General features: G+C 44.3%; 1 protein-coding gene across 2 annotated transcripts in view; it reads left to right on the top strand.

Moving 5' to 3' along the window:
- COL5A3 (collagen type V alpha 3 chain) overlaps positions 1 to 15829 on the top strand; it is a 546803-nt gene that overhangs the window by 265244 nt on the left and 265730 nt on the right. For both annotated transcript variants that reach the window (XM_069231786.1, XM_069231785.1), the window contains 3 exons: positions 2865 to 2912; positions 4390 to 4431; positions 12953 to 13015. In XM_069231786.1, coding sequence (XP_069087887.1) covers positions 2865 to 2912; positions 4390 to 4431; positions 12953 to 13015 — 153 coding nt within the window. The remainder of the gene's footprint in view (positions 1 to 2864; positions 2913 to 4389; positions 4432 to 12952; positions 13016 to 15829) is intronic.

The following is a 15829-nucleotide window of genomic DNA, read 5'->3' as shown; positions in this document are numbered from 1 at the left end:
CTCCTCTCAAGTTAAGTGCAACAATAACTAATTCATATACAATTACATGTTGGCACACCACTCTACAACGTCATGGCCTGATGATGCTGTGACCAGGTTAGGGAAGTGACAACATTATTGAGGGCAATTTTTGGAGGCAGTTCTAAACATTATCTTGTACAGGAAGGATAACCTGACAGTTTCCTAGCAACAGGAGGGTGCTTGATGAACTACATGGGCAGGACTTAGCTGGTACTGTGCATAAGGTGGGGGGTGTGAATGCCCGAAGTTAGACAGGGATGCAATGTTCTGCGGGGAAGAGACAGTTATTTATTGGAGTGCCTACAGAGGAGGAAGGTTCCAGGGAGATTGATGTTTATCTACTCCAGGGGTGTTGTACTAGAAGCGACCCTCAGGATTGGGAGAGACTTATAGGGCTGTCCTGAAGTAGCGCATGTGTGAATTAGGCCATAGTGAGCTCCTTGTGGGTATTCTACTATGAAAGCCAGATTCCCACCACTCTGAAGGCCACAAAACCCATGTTCCATTAGAATAGAGCACCATGAACAACAGAAGAAGAGCAGTAAGTGGTCAGACATGTCTGGTCACCACTACAGGATCAATTCCCTTGCCCTTGGGTCAGGTCACTATGCAGTTCTTTCCCAGGTCCCGGAAGGGCCCTGGATTAGACCCACAGGCTGTGCACTATCCAACCCATGAGAAAGTGTTCTTAGCATCAAGGATGGCTGAAAGACTGGGAATCAGAGAAACCTTTGTTGCAGTGTGAGTGAGAATAAACCTATGGGAGTTTTCTAAGCTCTTTATCCTATTTCACGTATGTTTAGCTGCAACTAAGGCCTGTATAGATGGGTATGTCATGCACGGACGTTCACATTGTGCTGTCATAGATGGGATTTGGAAACTTTGGATTGACCTCATCTGAAGAAAGAGACGAACCATTACCCTATGGGAGAGAATCAGAAACCCAGTTGTGTAGAAATAAATGATGTGTACATGGTACCAATATCTGTGATGAATGGGCAAGAATGACAACTCAGTTGCTAAACTACTATGCTTCTAAAATCCATGTGGCGACAGAAGGGTAATGTTCCTTAAGCACATGCATGGACCATTGCTAAATGCTATACCGTGTGTCAGCAGGGATCACATCACCTTCAGTTCATTCCAGGGCACCTGAGAACAACTTACTGCCCAATGACCATGACTGAACTGGTGGGGTAGAGAAGTGTACATAACGAGGAGCAATGAGTTTTATTCATATGCATGAACAAATGTATTTAAATATGGACTTTGATATGAATAAAACAAAGTGAGGGGGTCTGTTAACTGCATGGCTTAAACAAACAAACTACATTTCTGTGAGTCCCATAGAGTGTCTGCCAACCTATATTTTGGTTCCTCTGAGCTTTGTTACTGCATCCAGACATATAATACAACTGACATGCACCTAAAACCATCCAGAACTATTGGCTTTGTCAATGGGTGTTAGCTGTTTCAGATAAGTGAGTTACAACAATAATTTTGATCTCTCAATTGTAGCCCGTTATAATTTAAACACCTGGAGGCAACTCTATTTAAGGTATGCACTTTCTGAACTAGTTGGGTGGATGAAACAAATAGAAACCCAACATATGGGAAATTGCGAACACTCTCAGAGGATGCAAAATGAAGTAAAACAGTTATTTACAATATAAATGGGAAGTAAATCACTGATGTGGATTATCTTAGCATTTCCTACATTCATTGTTCAAAAATCGATCAGTGGTTTTGATGCCAAAAAATAACTGAGACGAACAGCAGCCTGATAGGAACTAATTTCAGTGTCCATTTTTCATTAGTGCTGTGTATCACACCTGGAGAATCAATGCTCATTCAAAGCCCTGGACGAGGGCGCACCCGTAATGGCATATAACATACCTGCACAGGACTAATATGACAGGGGTGGGCCACAACTAGTTGTAGTAGTTCATTTTGTCAATGCCATATGAGAATGTTTTTAGAATATATATCTTAATGGTGCTTCAAACATACTTATAAAAATCCTGTAGAGTTGTACTACTTATAAAGAAGATAAAACCACCTGTCTTCACTGTGTTTAATTCTAAGAACTATTGCTAAAAACATCTGTTTGTAAGCACTTGAGGTAAAGATTTTTGACCGACCACAAGCCTGAACTACAGCAACTTCACTTTAATTGAATACAATCTCACTATGTGTTATTATTAATAAGTACTTATTTTATACAAACGTTTAGTCAATTGTGACATTTTCTCTTTGTCTGGATGCTCACACACAAATGCAGATTTTATCTCTTTGTTGGCTGGATAACAGGTTTCAAACACTGCCTTAGCCTTTACCGGACAGCACCTGGCTATGTAACAGTCTAAATATAAGTTGTTATAAAAAAACAAACACCAAAGTTTTGTTGCCAATTGTTGCCACATCAATACATAAATAACCAAATTTAGAACCTGGTTTTCAGGATAGCGGGAGCCATGAATAATAAAAACTTTGTACATATTACAGTGAGTTCAATCCAGTGTGTGAGGAGTCTCTCACAATGACAACTAAGGTTTCTTTGCAGCTATCCCGTTATAACTAAGTTGTGATGTTCTACTTAAATTATCCTGCAGCAGAACCAAATATCAGGAAATTACCTTTGATTCACAAATTTGTTGAATAAGATCCCTAGTTTACAGTAGATGTGTAAGCGAAATGTTTGGAATTGAAGACCTTAGTGGTAAACTGTAGGAAATGTAACAAGATGTAAATGGGAGAGGTGACTTTTCTTCTACGTATAAAAAATAATTGAAGTCAGTGCCTTTCTACACTGTTGAGATTCATTCTGCCCGTTGTTATTACAGGAAACCAGCATGAAAGGAGAGAAGGGTGAGCCTGCAATCATAGAACCTGTAAGTATTCCAAAAACTGCTGAGGGAAGGGATTCTCCCTTTTTCTTTTAGACCTTATTTTTGTAATGGATTTCTTATCAATTGTTTTTCTTATTTTCATGTTTTCTACTAATTAATATATAGCTTTGAACCTATTTAGCTTTGTTTTTAATAAAAAAAAAAATCTTTTAATCTCATACTTTCCTCCCTGAGGAATCAATGCTCTACCAATTTTAGAAGTTGGAGGGACTCCCCATTCCCACCCCGGATACATACTCCTGCATTTGACAAATCTCCAACTGGATCTAGGGTGTGAATGTGCCTGCTACAACTAAGGTGTTAATTCAAAACACACCACTGTAGCAGATTTTCTCCTACAGGATTAGTAGCACAGTTTTATGTTCCAGCATTTACGAGTGCAAAGTCAGGTCTTGTGATGCATTGACCAGAATTCGAATTCATAAATGATGGTGTTTGTGTCTTTAAGTACAACCCATGTGTACACGTGCCTTTATGAATTAATGTTTTGACCGACAGCACTTCTAGTTGAGCCCCTGTTCCCTAAATTAAGTACTTTTTGAGTTATTTGTATTTTCTAACTTCGTTCTTGTGAACAATGTCAAAGCGTCCCCTCCTTTTTAGGAGTATTGCTCGACTGAAAATGTGTGCTCTGTTTACCTCTTAAAATTCTAAGTGTGCCGGAGAATCCCTCTCTCCTTCCACAACCGCCCTCCCCACCTGCCTGCTGCCTTCATACTGTATCTACAAGTAGCAACGCATACTTCATTCCTCGACTAGCAGTCATTCTGCCACTCAGCCCAAGGAAACTTTGAGTTCACAGATCCCTGATGTAAAATGACATCTGGCATTGTGTGGCCCAAATAATACATCCTTCTGTGTATCCTACAGAAACTATTTCATGCTTCTGCATTGTGGCAATTCACTATGCAGCTGAAACAAATATAAGCATTGTAACAGGGCTAAAACCAGTACAGACGTTGCTATGCCAACACTACATAAACACTGGAAAAATGTAGAGATGAAGTCCAGATAAGCATTTATTTCACATAAAGAACTGGCAATTCAAAGCCATGTAGGGATAAAGTTAAAGATCTGCCTGCTGCTCTTAAATATAAAATGTTAGTAAGAAATGCTCTCAAATATTAAAATTTTCGTAAGAAATGTTTGATAATTGTATGCCTTATATATGTTTTCACTGTAAATCTTGGCGCCTAGTAAAATCGTTTTTTGTGTAATGTATATGAGAAAGTTGCCATACTTATAAGGAACGGTAATGAATGCAAATAAATGGCAACAATGAAAATGATTGCAAGTAATCTGTGAGAACAACGCCAAGCAGCCATCTTTAGCAAGGTCAAGTTGTTCTGAAAATTAGTTTTCATCTTGCAGCCTAAGGAAGACAATGAACTTTGTAAGACTTGACACTGTAACTATTCCCTTTGTGTTTAATTAACTGCACCTCCTTTTCTTGCTATAGGGAATGAGGATTTATGGTCCACCTGGGCTCCCAGGATATCCAGTAAGTACATGTTTTACAAATGCAAACGTTTTCCAAATGCCACATTTGGTTCGCCCCAGGCATACCGATTTCAGCCTGTGTTCTGACAAGACTTTATGGTGAATGAAGTCAGTTTTTAGAGCAGGAGACCCACTTGGTGCTGCCACAATGAGCTATCTCTTGACCACAGGTTATTCTGTCCCTACAATCGAGTCATGCAGCATCGTTGGTAGGCTCAGGTAGGGGAAAGACCTATGGAGACCCAATAAATGTTAAATGTTATATGAAAATTTTCACATGGTCAAAATTCTATATGGATAACTGTTATATAAACAAATGGTGTTAGTTTCAAGTGGAACTCCAAGGATTCATTGTGAATTACTGAGCACTCTGGAAGTTGTGCCAAATGCAAGAGTAATGCTAAGGGAACCAATTTCTAACGTTTTGAAATTGGCCTTGTATGAATACATAGTGTATGACTTCTATTCAGGACAAATACTTAGGCTCATATTTTATGGGGAATTGGTATAGGGCAGCGCCACAAGTCTTCTTGCTGCGCTGCCCTACGCCAATTTGAAAGGCAAAAATGCATCATATTGATGAAATGCGGTGCGGTTGGCTTCCTAGCGCAAATGCAGACGCGTTTGAACCATGGTGCAAGGGTGCCTGAGTTGCATGCAGGATTGTTTTTGTGCAGGAAGGGGCACCTTCCTGCATAAAGACAGTCCAGAGAGGCGTTTTCCTCTCTCTATGTGTGCTGCACAATGCATCACATATGGAAAGAAGAAAAAACAAAGAGAAATACAAATATTCCCCCTCGTTCTGCCTGCTCTAGGGAGGCATAAGGTTTTGGCGTTGCCCCAAGTTTACGTCATTAAGTAAATCTAAGGCAGCGTCAAAATCCATGAGTGTTGCGTGTGAAAACCCACCACAAGCCCCATGGAACGTCTCCCTTGTGCAGAGAAAGCAACGCAGTGACTTGCGCTGCTTTGTCTTACTCCATATTTATGAGGCTTTGCGTGCCCTGATAGATATGGTTGAGAGACTTGCGCTGCCGGAGTGTCAAAAAAAGTGAAGCTCCTGCGGTGCAAATCTCTCACAAACATGCCCCATAACACATTCAAAATGCCACACCTCAGCTCTTTATCATTGCCATTTAATTATCTACATATCTGTCACTGAGAATAGTCTGAAACAAAAAAATTTAATCTTCAGGCCGATTTGAAAAAAATCAAATTAATATTTTTCCTTGGGACTCAAATTTAAATCCTACAAACCTGCCATGTACTTCATATTTCTACTAGACCAGCAATCACATAATTGTTTTGAAAGCCATATTGTTTTGATGCCACAACTTTAAATATACAAATTAGTCTCCCACCAGGGAATATAGTAGATTCCCTGGTCTTGTCTTTCATGAGTCACTTTTCGAACTTGTGATTTTGGACTATCAGGCTTACCGTCTCTCAAAATGCCAATTGCCCCTATATGCCTGAAGTTTCGCCATTCACTGTCTCTCTGGCCCTAACAGTGATACAATTCAACCTCCGCGGACTACAGTGAAAAATACTTTGTTCCCTGAGTGTGGTCTTCTATTTTCATCTTATTTTTACAGCAGGTGAAAGTTTTTTGGTTCTATAATGTATTTTTCTCAATATAAATTGAAGACATACTGTTTTTAAGGTCAAGAACTGAACAAACTTTTCACGGCAATTAGGAATTTTACATATTAATAAAAGAGGAGCTGAGTTCCTGAAAACATGTTACTGTTAAATTCCACACATTCATTTTTAAGTCAATCCAAATTGTATAATTATAGCAATTTTAAGACAAATTTATTGTTTACTTATCAACTGAAACAAGAACTGGAAACAAATACTGGGCCACAAAAAATCCAGGTGGTTTTATATCTACAACCATGTATCAACAAATATGCTCTGAATCAATGCACAGTTGAAACACTTAACTAATAAATTGGTTGAAATATGTGTGAATATGCATCCAGAAACATTGCAGAATATGTTTAGGCATAATATTCTTTACACTGATGTCATTTTTTTCTGAACGTGTGAGGTGAATAAAAACCAAAGAAAGAAGGGGAACCATTAAACTTCACCTGAAGAGTAGAAAAAGACAAACAATTGGAATAAAAAACATGTGCACTACAGTATAATACATAGTGAATCAGGCCATATCTTTTATATTCTTAAAACAAAACATTCAAAAACTTCATGAAATATAAGGCACACACACACACGTTTTCAGGCCTGCCCACCCATTGCTTGCCCAACACAGAAATTCATCATGTATAAATAGATTTATATTGTTATTAACTGCTGGTAATGATGGTTTTGTTGAGAGCTCAGCTTGATGGTACACAGTGACACAATTACTTTATTTTTAAAGAAGGTATAAGCCATATTTAGTTAATATTTTGCCACTTGCCAAAATCTCTGCACTTTTCTATTGGTAATTCACAGAACTGAGGAATGGAAAAACGTGTGTTACCTTGATTGCCCTTCCAGAACTTTTAGGACCAGATTTAGAGTTTGGTGGGCAGCCTGACCACCCACCGGGCCAGCAGCTTCTGTGGCCTGTCTTCCTTTTAGGGAATGACTGCCTGCCGTACTTAGACATTCCAGCCAGGCTGGTGCTGGGATCTCTGTGCCTTCAGCAGAATTACCACTGCTCCACTCAAAGCATGGACTCTTCACCACTCAGATTCCATATTTCATGCACCCGCTCAGCAAAGTTTTTGTTTAAAAAAAAGGAGTTTGCTATGAAAAACTAACAACTAATGGACCTGACACACTGAGGCCCTCATTATGAGTGCAGTGGATGACTTACCGCTGCAGGCCGGTAGTAAAGACCACCGCATTATGACATTGGCGGTTTGGCCAAAGCCAAACCACCACAATGCAGTCAGTACCGACAGGGCGGTTGGACCGCCAGGCCGGTGTTGAGGACCTATGGCCCGCTGGCAGTCGTAAGACCACCAGCGGTATTTTGAGTTGGCACACCACCAGGCTTTCCGTGGCTGCCGCACTGCCACGAAAACCCTGGTGGTAATGCACCCAGTGACAGGAATCTCCATTCCTGTCACCGGCAAACGCATCCCCACACGTCCACACACCTTCAGTCACCCCCTCATCCGCACACTTGCACACAACCCCTGTCATCCGATCACTTGCACCCCCATCCGCACACTTGCACACCCCCATCCGCACACTTGCACACACACCCCTCATCCGCACGCATCCACAGATGCACCCCCACTCACTTGCAGACTTGCACACATGCACCCCCACTCACTCTCAGTCTTCCAAACATGCACCCCCACTTGCATGCATCCCAAAACACACACCTACTCACTCGCACCCTGACACACACCCTCCCCTCTGCATACATGTAGACACTCTCCCAACCGCAGGCATACATCCAGACACCCCCATTCACTCACTCACAAACATGCACTCAGACACCCCGATTCACACACAAACACGCACTCAGACAGATACCCCCACCCCTCTGCATACAAACACACATGCACTCGCACCCCGACACCCCCTCCCCTCGCTTCTATTCGGACACACACCCTCCACGCACGCATACATACACACACACACTAATGCACACTGATACCGCTAAACATACATGCACACACCACACACATGCACACAATCAATCAATCAGGGTTTATTGAATGCTTCTACTCACACGTAAGGGTCTCAAGGCGCTAAGGGTGGGTCATGTAGCGCCATCATTGAGGTGGTTCTTCAAAATTCCATGTCTTCAGCTCCTTTGTGAAGTTGAGAAGCGGGGTAGTCTGTCGGAGGTGGAGCGGGAGGGTGTTCCAGGCCGTGGCTGTGATGTGGGAGAAAAAGCGTCCACCTGTTCTTGTTTTCCTGATGCCGGGTACTTCGGCGAGAGAGAGCTGGGCTGATTGAAGGGTCCTGTGGGGTACGTGGAAGTTCAGTAGTCTGTTCAGGTAGGCTGGGCAGATGTCATGGAAGGCGTGGATGAGAATCTTGAAGGTGATTCTTTTTTCTATTGGAAGCCAGTGAAGTGCTTGCAGGTGTTGAGAGATGTGGCAGTGTTGAGTCAGGTCGAGGACCAGTCTGGCGGCGGCATTCTGGATGTTCTTTAGTTTGCGGGTGAGTTTCTTGTTGATCCCGCGTAGAGCGCGTTGCCATAGTTCAGTCTGCTGGTGATGAGGGTGTGTGTGATAGTCTTTCTGTGTTTAAGGGGGATCCATTTGAAGGTCTAACATAGGAGGTGGCGGATGTGGAAGCAGGTGGATGTGACTGAGCTGATTTGGCGGTCCATGTTGAGTCTGGAGTCCAGGATGATCCTTAGGTTTCTGGCTTGGTTCTTGGGGGTGGGTGGGTTTCCGAGGGTGGTTAGCCACCAAGAGTCATTCCACACATCAGGTTGGGGGCCCATGAAGGGGAACTCTGTCTTGTTTGCGTTGAGTTGGAGGCAGCTGTTGGCAGCGGTTACCGCGGCCGGCGGGAGTCAGAATGACCCCCTCTGTCTTGTATTGCATTTCTTTTGGTGCTTCTGATGAGTTGGTGGTGTGCGGTGGTGGGCTTCTGTGGGTTTGGTGTTTCTCCAGATTTTCTTGAGGCGACAACAGGTGCGTCTGGATTCTCTGAGATATGCGGGGAACCAGCTGACTTTCTTGGCGTGGGTGTTTTTGTTTTTCTTGAGGGGGGCTATGTTGTTGGTGCAGTCGTCGATCCATTTGTGGAAAGTGCGTGCTGCGGTGTTCAGGTCATCGTTGTGTGCGATGGAGGTGGCGGAGTGAGCGAGGGAGGTGGTGAGCTGGTCGTCTGTGATTTTTGCCCAGCTTCTGCGAGATGGTTGGTGCTGGAGTCTGAGGGTGGTGGGTGGGTTGAAGGTGAAGGGGATGCATTGGTGGCCTATCCATGGAAGTTCGGAGGTGTGGTTGAAGGTGACTGATGTTCCTGTTGTGAAGATGGGGTAGAGGGTGTGTCCTGCTGAGTGCATTGGTTCCATTAAAATCTGTCAGAGCCCTAAGCAGTGGAGGTTGTTTATGAGGGATGCGGTGTTGGGGTCTTGTAGGTTGTGGAGGTGGAAGTTGAAGTCTCCTAGCAGGCTGTAGTTGGTGGCTGTGATAGCTTGTGTGGTGATGCAGTCAGTGATGGATTCAGAGAAGGGTGCGCGGGGTCCCGGTGGGTGGTAGATGAGGGTTCCTCTGAGGGTGGATGTTGGGTTGGTCTGTAGTTTGAAATTAAGGTGTTCCATCTGGTTTGTGGGGTCTACAGAGTGTATGCTCAGACGGATGTTGGACTTGTGGGCGGTCCTTCTGGGTGATCTTGTTTCCTTGGGGAATGGCGATGGCGATGTCCAGGCCTGAGGTGGGGTTGATCCCGGTCTCAGTGAGGAAAGCGACGCTCGGAGTAGTGCTGTCAAGGAGGTCCCAGATTTTGGTGGCGTGTTTATGGAGGGAGCGGATGTTGAGGAGGATGCATTTCAGGGTTTTTGGTGTTGGTGTGTTGCTGCGGGTGGATTGTGCTAGGTCCAAGGTCTTGGCGGTGGTGAAGGATTGGCGGCAGTGAAGGCAGCTGAAAGGTCCGTGGGTGTCGTTTGGAGACGAGAGCTTGCAGTTTTTGTTGTGTCCTGGGTTGAGTGCGTGGAGTGCTGCTGGCATGTAGAGGAGGTCCAGGGGTCCTGGCAATGGTTGTGGTTGGGTCACGGATGGGCGCAGACGGGTTTGCCTCTGGCACACCAGAGGCACAGCTGCGCAGCCGTTGCCATTAAGTAGGTAGAGGGGGGAAGAGAGGACAGCTGGGAGGCAGGAGCTGGAAAATGGGCTGAAAAAGGGGGGCAGGTCCGTGGGGGCAGCAGACCCAGGGAGAGGGAAGCAAAGAGGAAAAAAACACAAAAAAAGAGAGAAAATAAGAGTGAAAGCGAGAAAAGGAGATAAAAGATAAAAAAGGTCAGAAAATGAAAAGGCACAAAGTGGCAGCCTAGCAGAAGAGCAGAGCTCTCCCACTAGACACCAGGGATGCGGCGCAGGCAGGAGCCTGGGGATGGCAGAGGGCCTCGAACTCCTGACCGGGGTCAGAGTTCAGACAAATAGGAGCTGCTCTTGATGGAGAAGCTGCACAGAGGCAGAGCAGTTCACTGACACAACACCCCCACCCACCTTTTGAATGGTCCACCTACCTGTCTTGGTGAGGAGGTCGTCCGCGAATGGAATGGGTCCCAGTGTTTTCCAGCACCGTACTGCGGTACAGGAAACCACTGTGCCGTATTGCGGCGGGTGAAGTCCTGTTGTTGTGGTGGTGATGGTGGTGGAAACGCCTCTCTTCTGCCGTCAGCGAGGCCAATGGTGCCAGATTTCCACCTGTAAACGGGCAGAAATCCGAATGAACTCATAATTTGTCGTCCTTTTGGCGCCCACAACTTCGGCGGTCTGTTGAAAAGACCACCGAAGTCGTAATGAGGGCCTGAGCGTTTCTCACCAGCACGTGGGGATAATATTTCTTATTTCCTGCTTGGGGTGCCAAACGCTTCCCTGAAATCTCCAAATGGGTACAGAAGCTTGGCAGAGTGGACTCCAAATTTCATGCACCAGCTCAGCAAAGTTTATTTTATTTCTTTTAAATCGATCATTTGTAATGAAAAACAGACAAAAGTAACGTGCCTGACACACTGAGAACTTTCTGCTGGTGTGTAGGGGTTAATTTTTCTAGTTTCTTATCTGGGACTGACACATTTCTCCTGAGACCTGCAAAGGGATGCATGTATCTTAGAAACAACCACCCTAAATTGGGTGAGTGTTCTAATATACATTTACCAACTGCTGTTTGGCAGGTGATCTGTCACCCAAAGATTTCCAGTGACCAAAATGATCCACCTCCACCAGAAACCTTGTGCTGCCACTGAATCTACACAGAGATGGACAATCTGCAGTTTGGTGGGCGGGGCATCTAAATCAGCAGTTGCTGTGTAAATGCCAGACCAGGGCTTGACCTTGTAAAATTATTGAGGGCTAATATTCACTTGTATGACGAATAGAGAGATGAAGGAAGAGGAGTGTGCAAAACACCCCGTATGTTTGAGGAAAACTCCACTGGAGGTTCAAGAGAATGTAATGTAAGACAGCTATTTAAAAGAAACAACCAAAAAGAACGGACAAGAGAAGGGGTCTTAGGCAGAGAGTAATGAATGGTCCTATTACGGTTTAGAGAGTCAGAAGGGACCGCCAACATTATTTCAGCAGAGAGGCTGAATGCCGGGTTATTCAATCTCAAAGGGGCAAGGAAGGCTAAAGATAAAACGCGCATTTACCTTGATCGATCCCTGACTTGGAAATCGCTGGGCGCACAAATACGCTTGGGGAAGTGGACGGCGTTTTGATTTTCTGAAAAGAAAACGTGCATGAGAGCAGGTCCATCAACCATCCTGCTGCGAGCAGATACGGTGCTGATCCATGGTGGCGTGCTGCGTCATTCCACCAACATACGCTCGTTCTTGCAGCTTCCTCAGATTCATCGTACGCAAACGGTGAAAAGTCTTGGGACGCATTCCTTTCGCTTCGCAGCGAAAATAATGGGTTATATACAGTTTGAATTATCGTATATTATTTAGAAACCACTAACAGTGACTTCCATCATTGCTCAGAATGAGAACCCAATTTTATGTGACGTCCTTCGACAACAAAGTACTCCTTTATTTAGTCTTTTGAGGGAGCACAATTATAGCATTTCAACTGTAGGAGTCTCGCATTTTCACTAATTTAAGTCGATGGAACTCATGATTAGAACGTTCAGGGTTCCTGGCATTATGGCATTTATCTTTTAGGGATATTATCTATATGTATTCTGTGCTCTTAATATCTGTATTTAACCTATTTAGTTTATGTTCTACGAAAAAATGATCCTGATGTCTCGTGTTTTAGCATTATCAGACGCACCATATAATACATAACGCATACTCAAAACACGCATATGACATTCACATTTTAGTACTCATGCAAACTGAAACGGTTGAAAATTTCAATAGAAAAACTGGCCCATTAATTCTCCTGCACGTCAGTCTATACAGCCATTGGCCTAGCGGTCATGTCTGACAGTATAAAAAACTCAAAACAAGAGCTATGCTCCTTATTTGCACAAATTTAAAAATACATAAAGAGAAACAAAAGAGTTTCTGTCTGCAGCTATACAATTCAATGAAAACGAAAAATCAGAAATCGCAATTATGAAGTAAACCTGCCCGCCAGTGCAAAGCTCTGCACTGGTAGGTCGATGCCATTTTTTGGAATCTCAACTCTAAAAGAGTGACTGTTAGAAATAAATTAAGTTTACTTAATTTGTCACCTCAGCTCAATTTCTAGAATGAGAGGTGCACATAAGATTAAATACAATTCTAAACACTAGTCAGGGACTAGCTCACGCTTGCAGGTGGGACGAGGGAGGAGTGTAATTGTTGATATTCAATAACACCAGCATAATCAGAGGTTGCATCCAATCACTTCCTCAATGTATTTCCTTTTGTGTTTGCTCAACAGGGTGAATCAGGTATTCCCGGACCCACTGGCCCCCCAGGACCTCCTGGTGACCCTGGAGAAAGGGTAAGTAAATCTTTTGTTTTCTGAGGTGCACTGCATGCTCTTTTTTTGTACAGCATTCTTCCTGTTCTATGAGCCCTCCCAATATCGGTGAAAGAGAGTGTTGGACCTCTTAGAAACACCTGATTTGGCCAAGTGAAGAAGAAATGGGTAGATTCGATGTAATTTGGTTCCACAGCAGACAAGGAGGTCTTATGTCTTGGCTCCACAAAAGATGCTAAGCCTCAGATGTGCCCTGTCTCGGCTAGCAATCTCCAAACCGGGCAGAGTGCAAGGATAAAATCTATTAACATTACCAAGCGTTTGAACACTCAACCTGCCTAACCAACTCTGGGAAATGTGTAAAATCCCCCATCAGACTTTAAGCCACTGTCACTGACCTTGTAATGAGGCCTGAAGACGTTCACAGGTGAATGTAGAAATATTTAAGATATCTCAGGTCTGGTAATTTAATTTTGATCCAATCTGTGACCAGTCAAATACCCATGCCTTCATGCAGTACTGTTACTATGTATCCAGAGGAATATTTTGGACACCAGCACTTAGGGCCTGATTCTAACTTTGGAGGACGGTGTTAAACTGTCCCAAAAGTGGCGGATATACCACCTACCGTATTACGAGTCCATTATATCCTATGGAACTCGTAATACGGTAGGTGGTATATCCGCCACTTTTGGGACGGTTTAACACCGTCCTCCAAAGTTAGAATCAGGCCCTTAGTCTTTTGCATATTAAGCACTGGTTTTAGTTGCTATATGTCATACTATCCTGATCAAATAAATCTACCTGGAAAAATATTGACTGTGCAATTTAACTAATATTAAATTGTCAAAGTAAGTTTATATAGAGAAGTGCAAATGTACTATTCTTAACTCCGCATAAACTTACCTTGACATCATATTGGCTACTGATATTGTGGAATAGATATTTTGCAGGTTAATATTTCAACCACATATCTATGACCCTACCTTGTTAAGAACACAGACCCTGATTTAGAGCTGAGCTGTAACAGAAAAGCGTCCAATCTGTGGAGGCAGTGCTAATTCTGGTGTACAATTAGAGATGGTAAGGCAGTGGAAATTATTTTCAGGGCCTATTCATAGAATATAGCACTGTCGCAAAAAATATAAGGGTTTTCCATCCACCCAAATGCACATAAGACACATGGGGGGTCATTCCGACCCCGGCGGTCAAGGACCGCCGGGGCCGGGGATGCGGGAGCACCGCCAACAGGCTGGCGGTGCCCCGCAGGGCATTCTGACCGCGGTGGTTTGGCCGCGGTCAGACCAGGAAAACCGTCGGACTCCCGCCGGTTTTCCGCTGCCCTGGGAATCCCCCATGGCGGCGCAGCTTGCTGCGCCGCCATGGGGGATTCTGACCCCCTCACCGCCATCCTGTTCCTGGCGGCTCCGACTGCCAGGAACAGGATGGCGGTAAGGGGTGTCGTGGGGCCCCTGGGGGCCCCTGCAGTGCCCATGCCAATGGCATGGGCACTGCAGGGGCCCCCGTAAGAGGGCCCCACTTTGTATTTCAGTGTCTGCTTTGCAGACACTGAAATACGCGACGGGTGCCACTGCACCCGTCGCACATACCCACTCCGCCGGCTCCATTCGGAGCCGGCTTCCTCGTGGGGAGGGGTTTCCCGCTGGGCTGGCGGGCGGCCTTCTGGCGGTCGCCCGCCAGCCCAGCGGGAAAACCAGAATGGCCTCCGCAGTCTTTCGACCGCGGAGCGGCCATATGGCGGCTCCCGCCGCCCGCGGGGGTCAGAATGACCCCATGCTCTTGTTCCAAGCTGTAACACTTCCGATGTGGCCTGTTATTCTGTGCAAAGCCCTGTCTATTCCAAAATGCTCAACTTTTTGTGGTATTTATTTCACAGAGTAGTTTTCTTCAGATATCATAAATGTGCTTTCAGAACACCCCTTTCCTGTAATGCTGATCCTGGGCTTGGAATCATTGATGTTCACATTTTTATGGTCTGGCATGACAGCTCAGCTGTCGAGAGACAATTATGTGAGAATCACCAGGAGAGGGGCTTTGGCTTTGCCCACATGTTGGGAGCCAGGAGTACCTGTTCTGATTGGACAGAAGTGGTGTGCTTCCAAAAAAATGGCTTGCTCTCCACACAGCTGTGTTTATCTGTCCATCTGCCTGAGCTTGAACCTTTAGGGGCACATATATGCCATTCTAATGCTATGAAAGTGCCTTAGATAACTAGATAATTTATGGCGTTTCTCTCTGGCAGCAGCATGTACAGGAAAAAGGCAGTCATTAATGTACATGGATGTTTCGGTCCATTTTGTTTAAATGTTTCAATTTGAAAGTTGCCCTATGTAGAAAAACTGTGTCTTGTATGTCACCTTTTCATGACAATCGAAAAACAGCAGTCGTAGACACATGCAAAGATCAGAATCCTTGCCTTTTAAAAACGATTGTCGTGTATTTTACACAAAAAAACACTTTTAACATCTGTGGCCTTTTCCTGTGGCCAAAATTGAAAAGGATGATTTCAGATTTAAAAATGTTTAGCTTATTAACAGAAAAATCAATTAACCCCATCCACTCTCCAGTCTCACAGACATAATCCCCACCATGCCCAATGGATTTGTGCGCTGGTGTGCTGTCGCTGGAACCCAGGAAGCTTTGTTTTGGAGAAAAGATATGGCCACAACAATGGTGGCTATAGACCATAAATTTCAGTATTCTGACCCCATGGTGTGGGTCTGCTAAGAGAGTCTGGTCTAGATGCTGCATAAATCATTTTTCAAAGGAGAGATATCTAAGCATCTTTGCTGGTGAGAAAGCGGAAGATCAGAC

The sequence above is a fragment of the Pleurodeles waltl genome, chromosome 4_2 (genome assembly GCF_031143425.1).
Source record: "Pleurodeles waltl isolate 20211129_DDA chromosome 4_2, aPleWal1.hap1.20221129, whole genome shotgun sequence".
In the NCBI taxonomy this organism is placed as follows: Eukaryota; Metazoa; Chordata; class Amphibia; order Caudata; family Salamandridae; genus Pleurodeles; species Pleurodeles waltl.
Note: the sequence above shows the minus strand (reverse complement) of the source record. Positions and strands in the feature narration are given on the sequence as shown.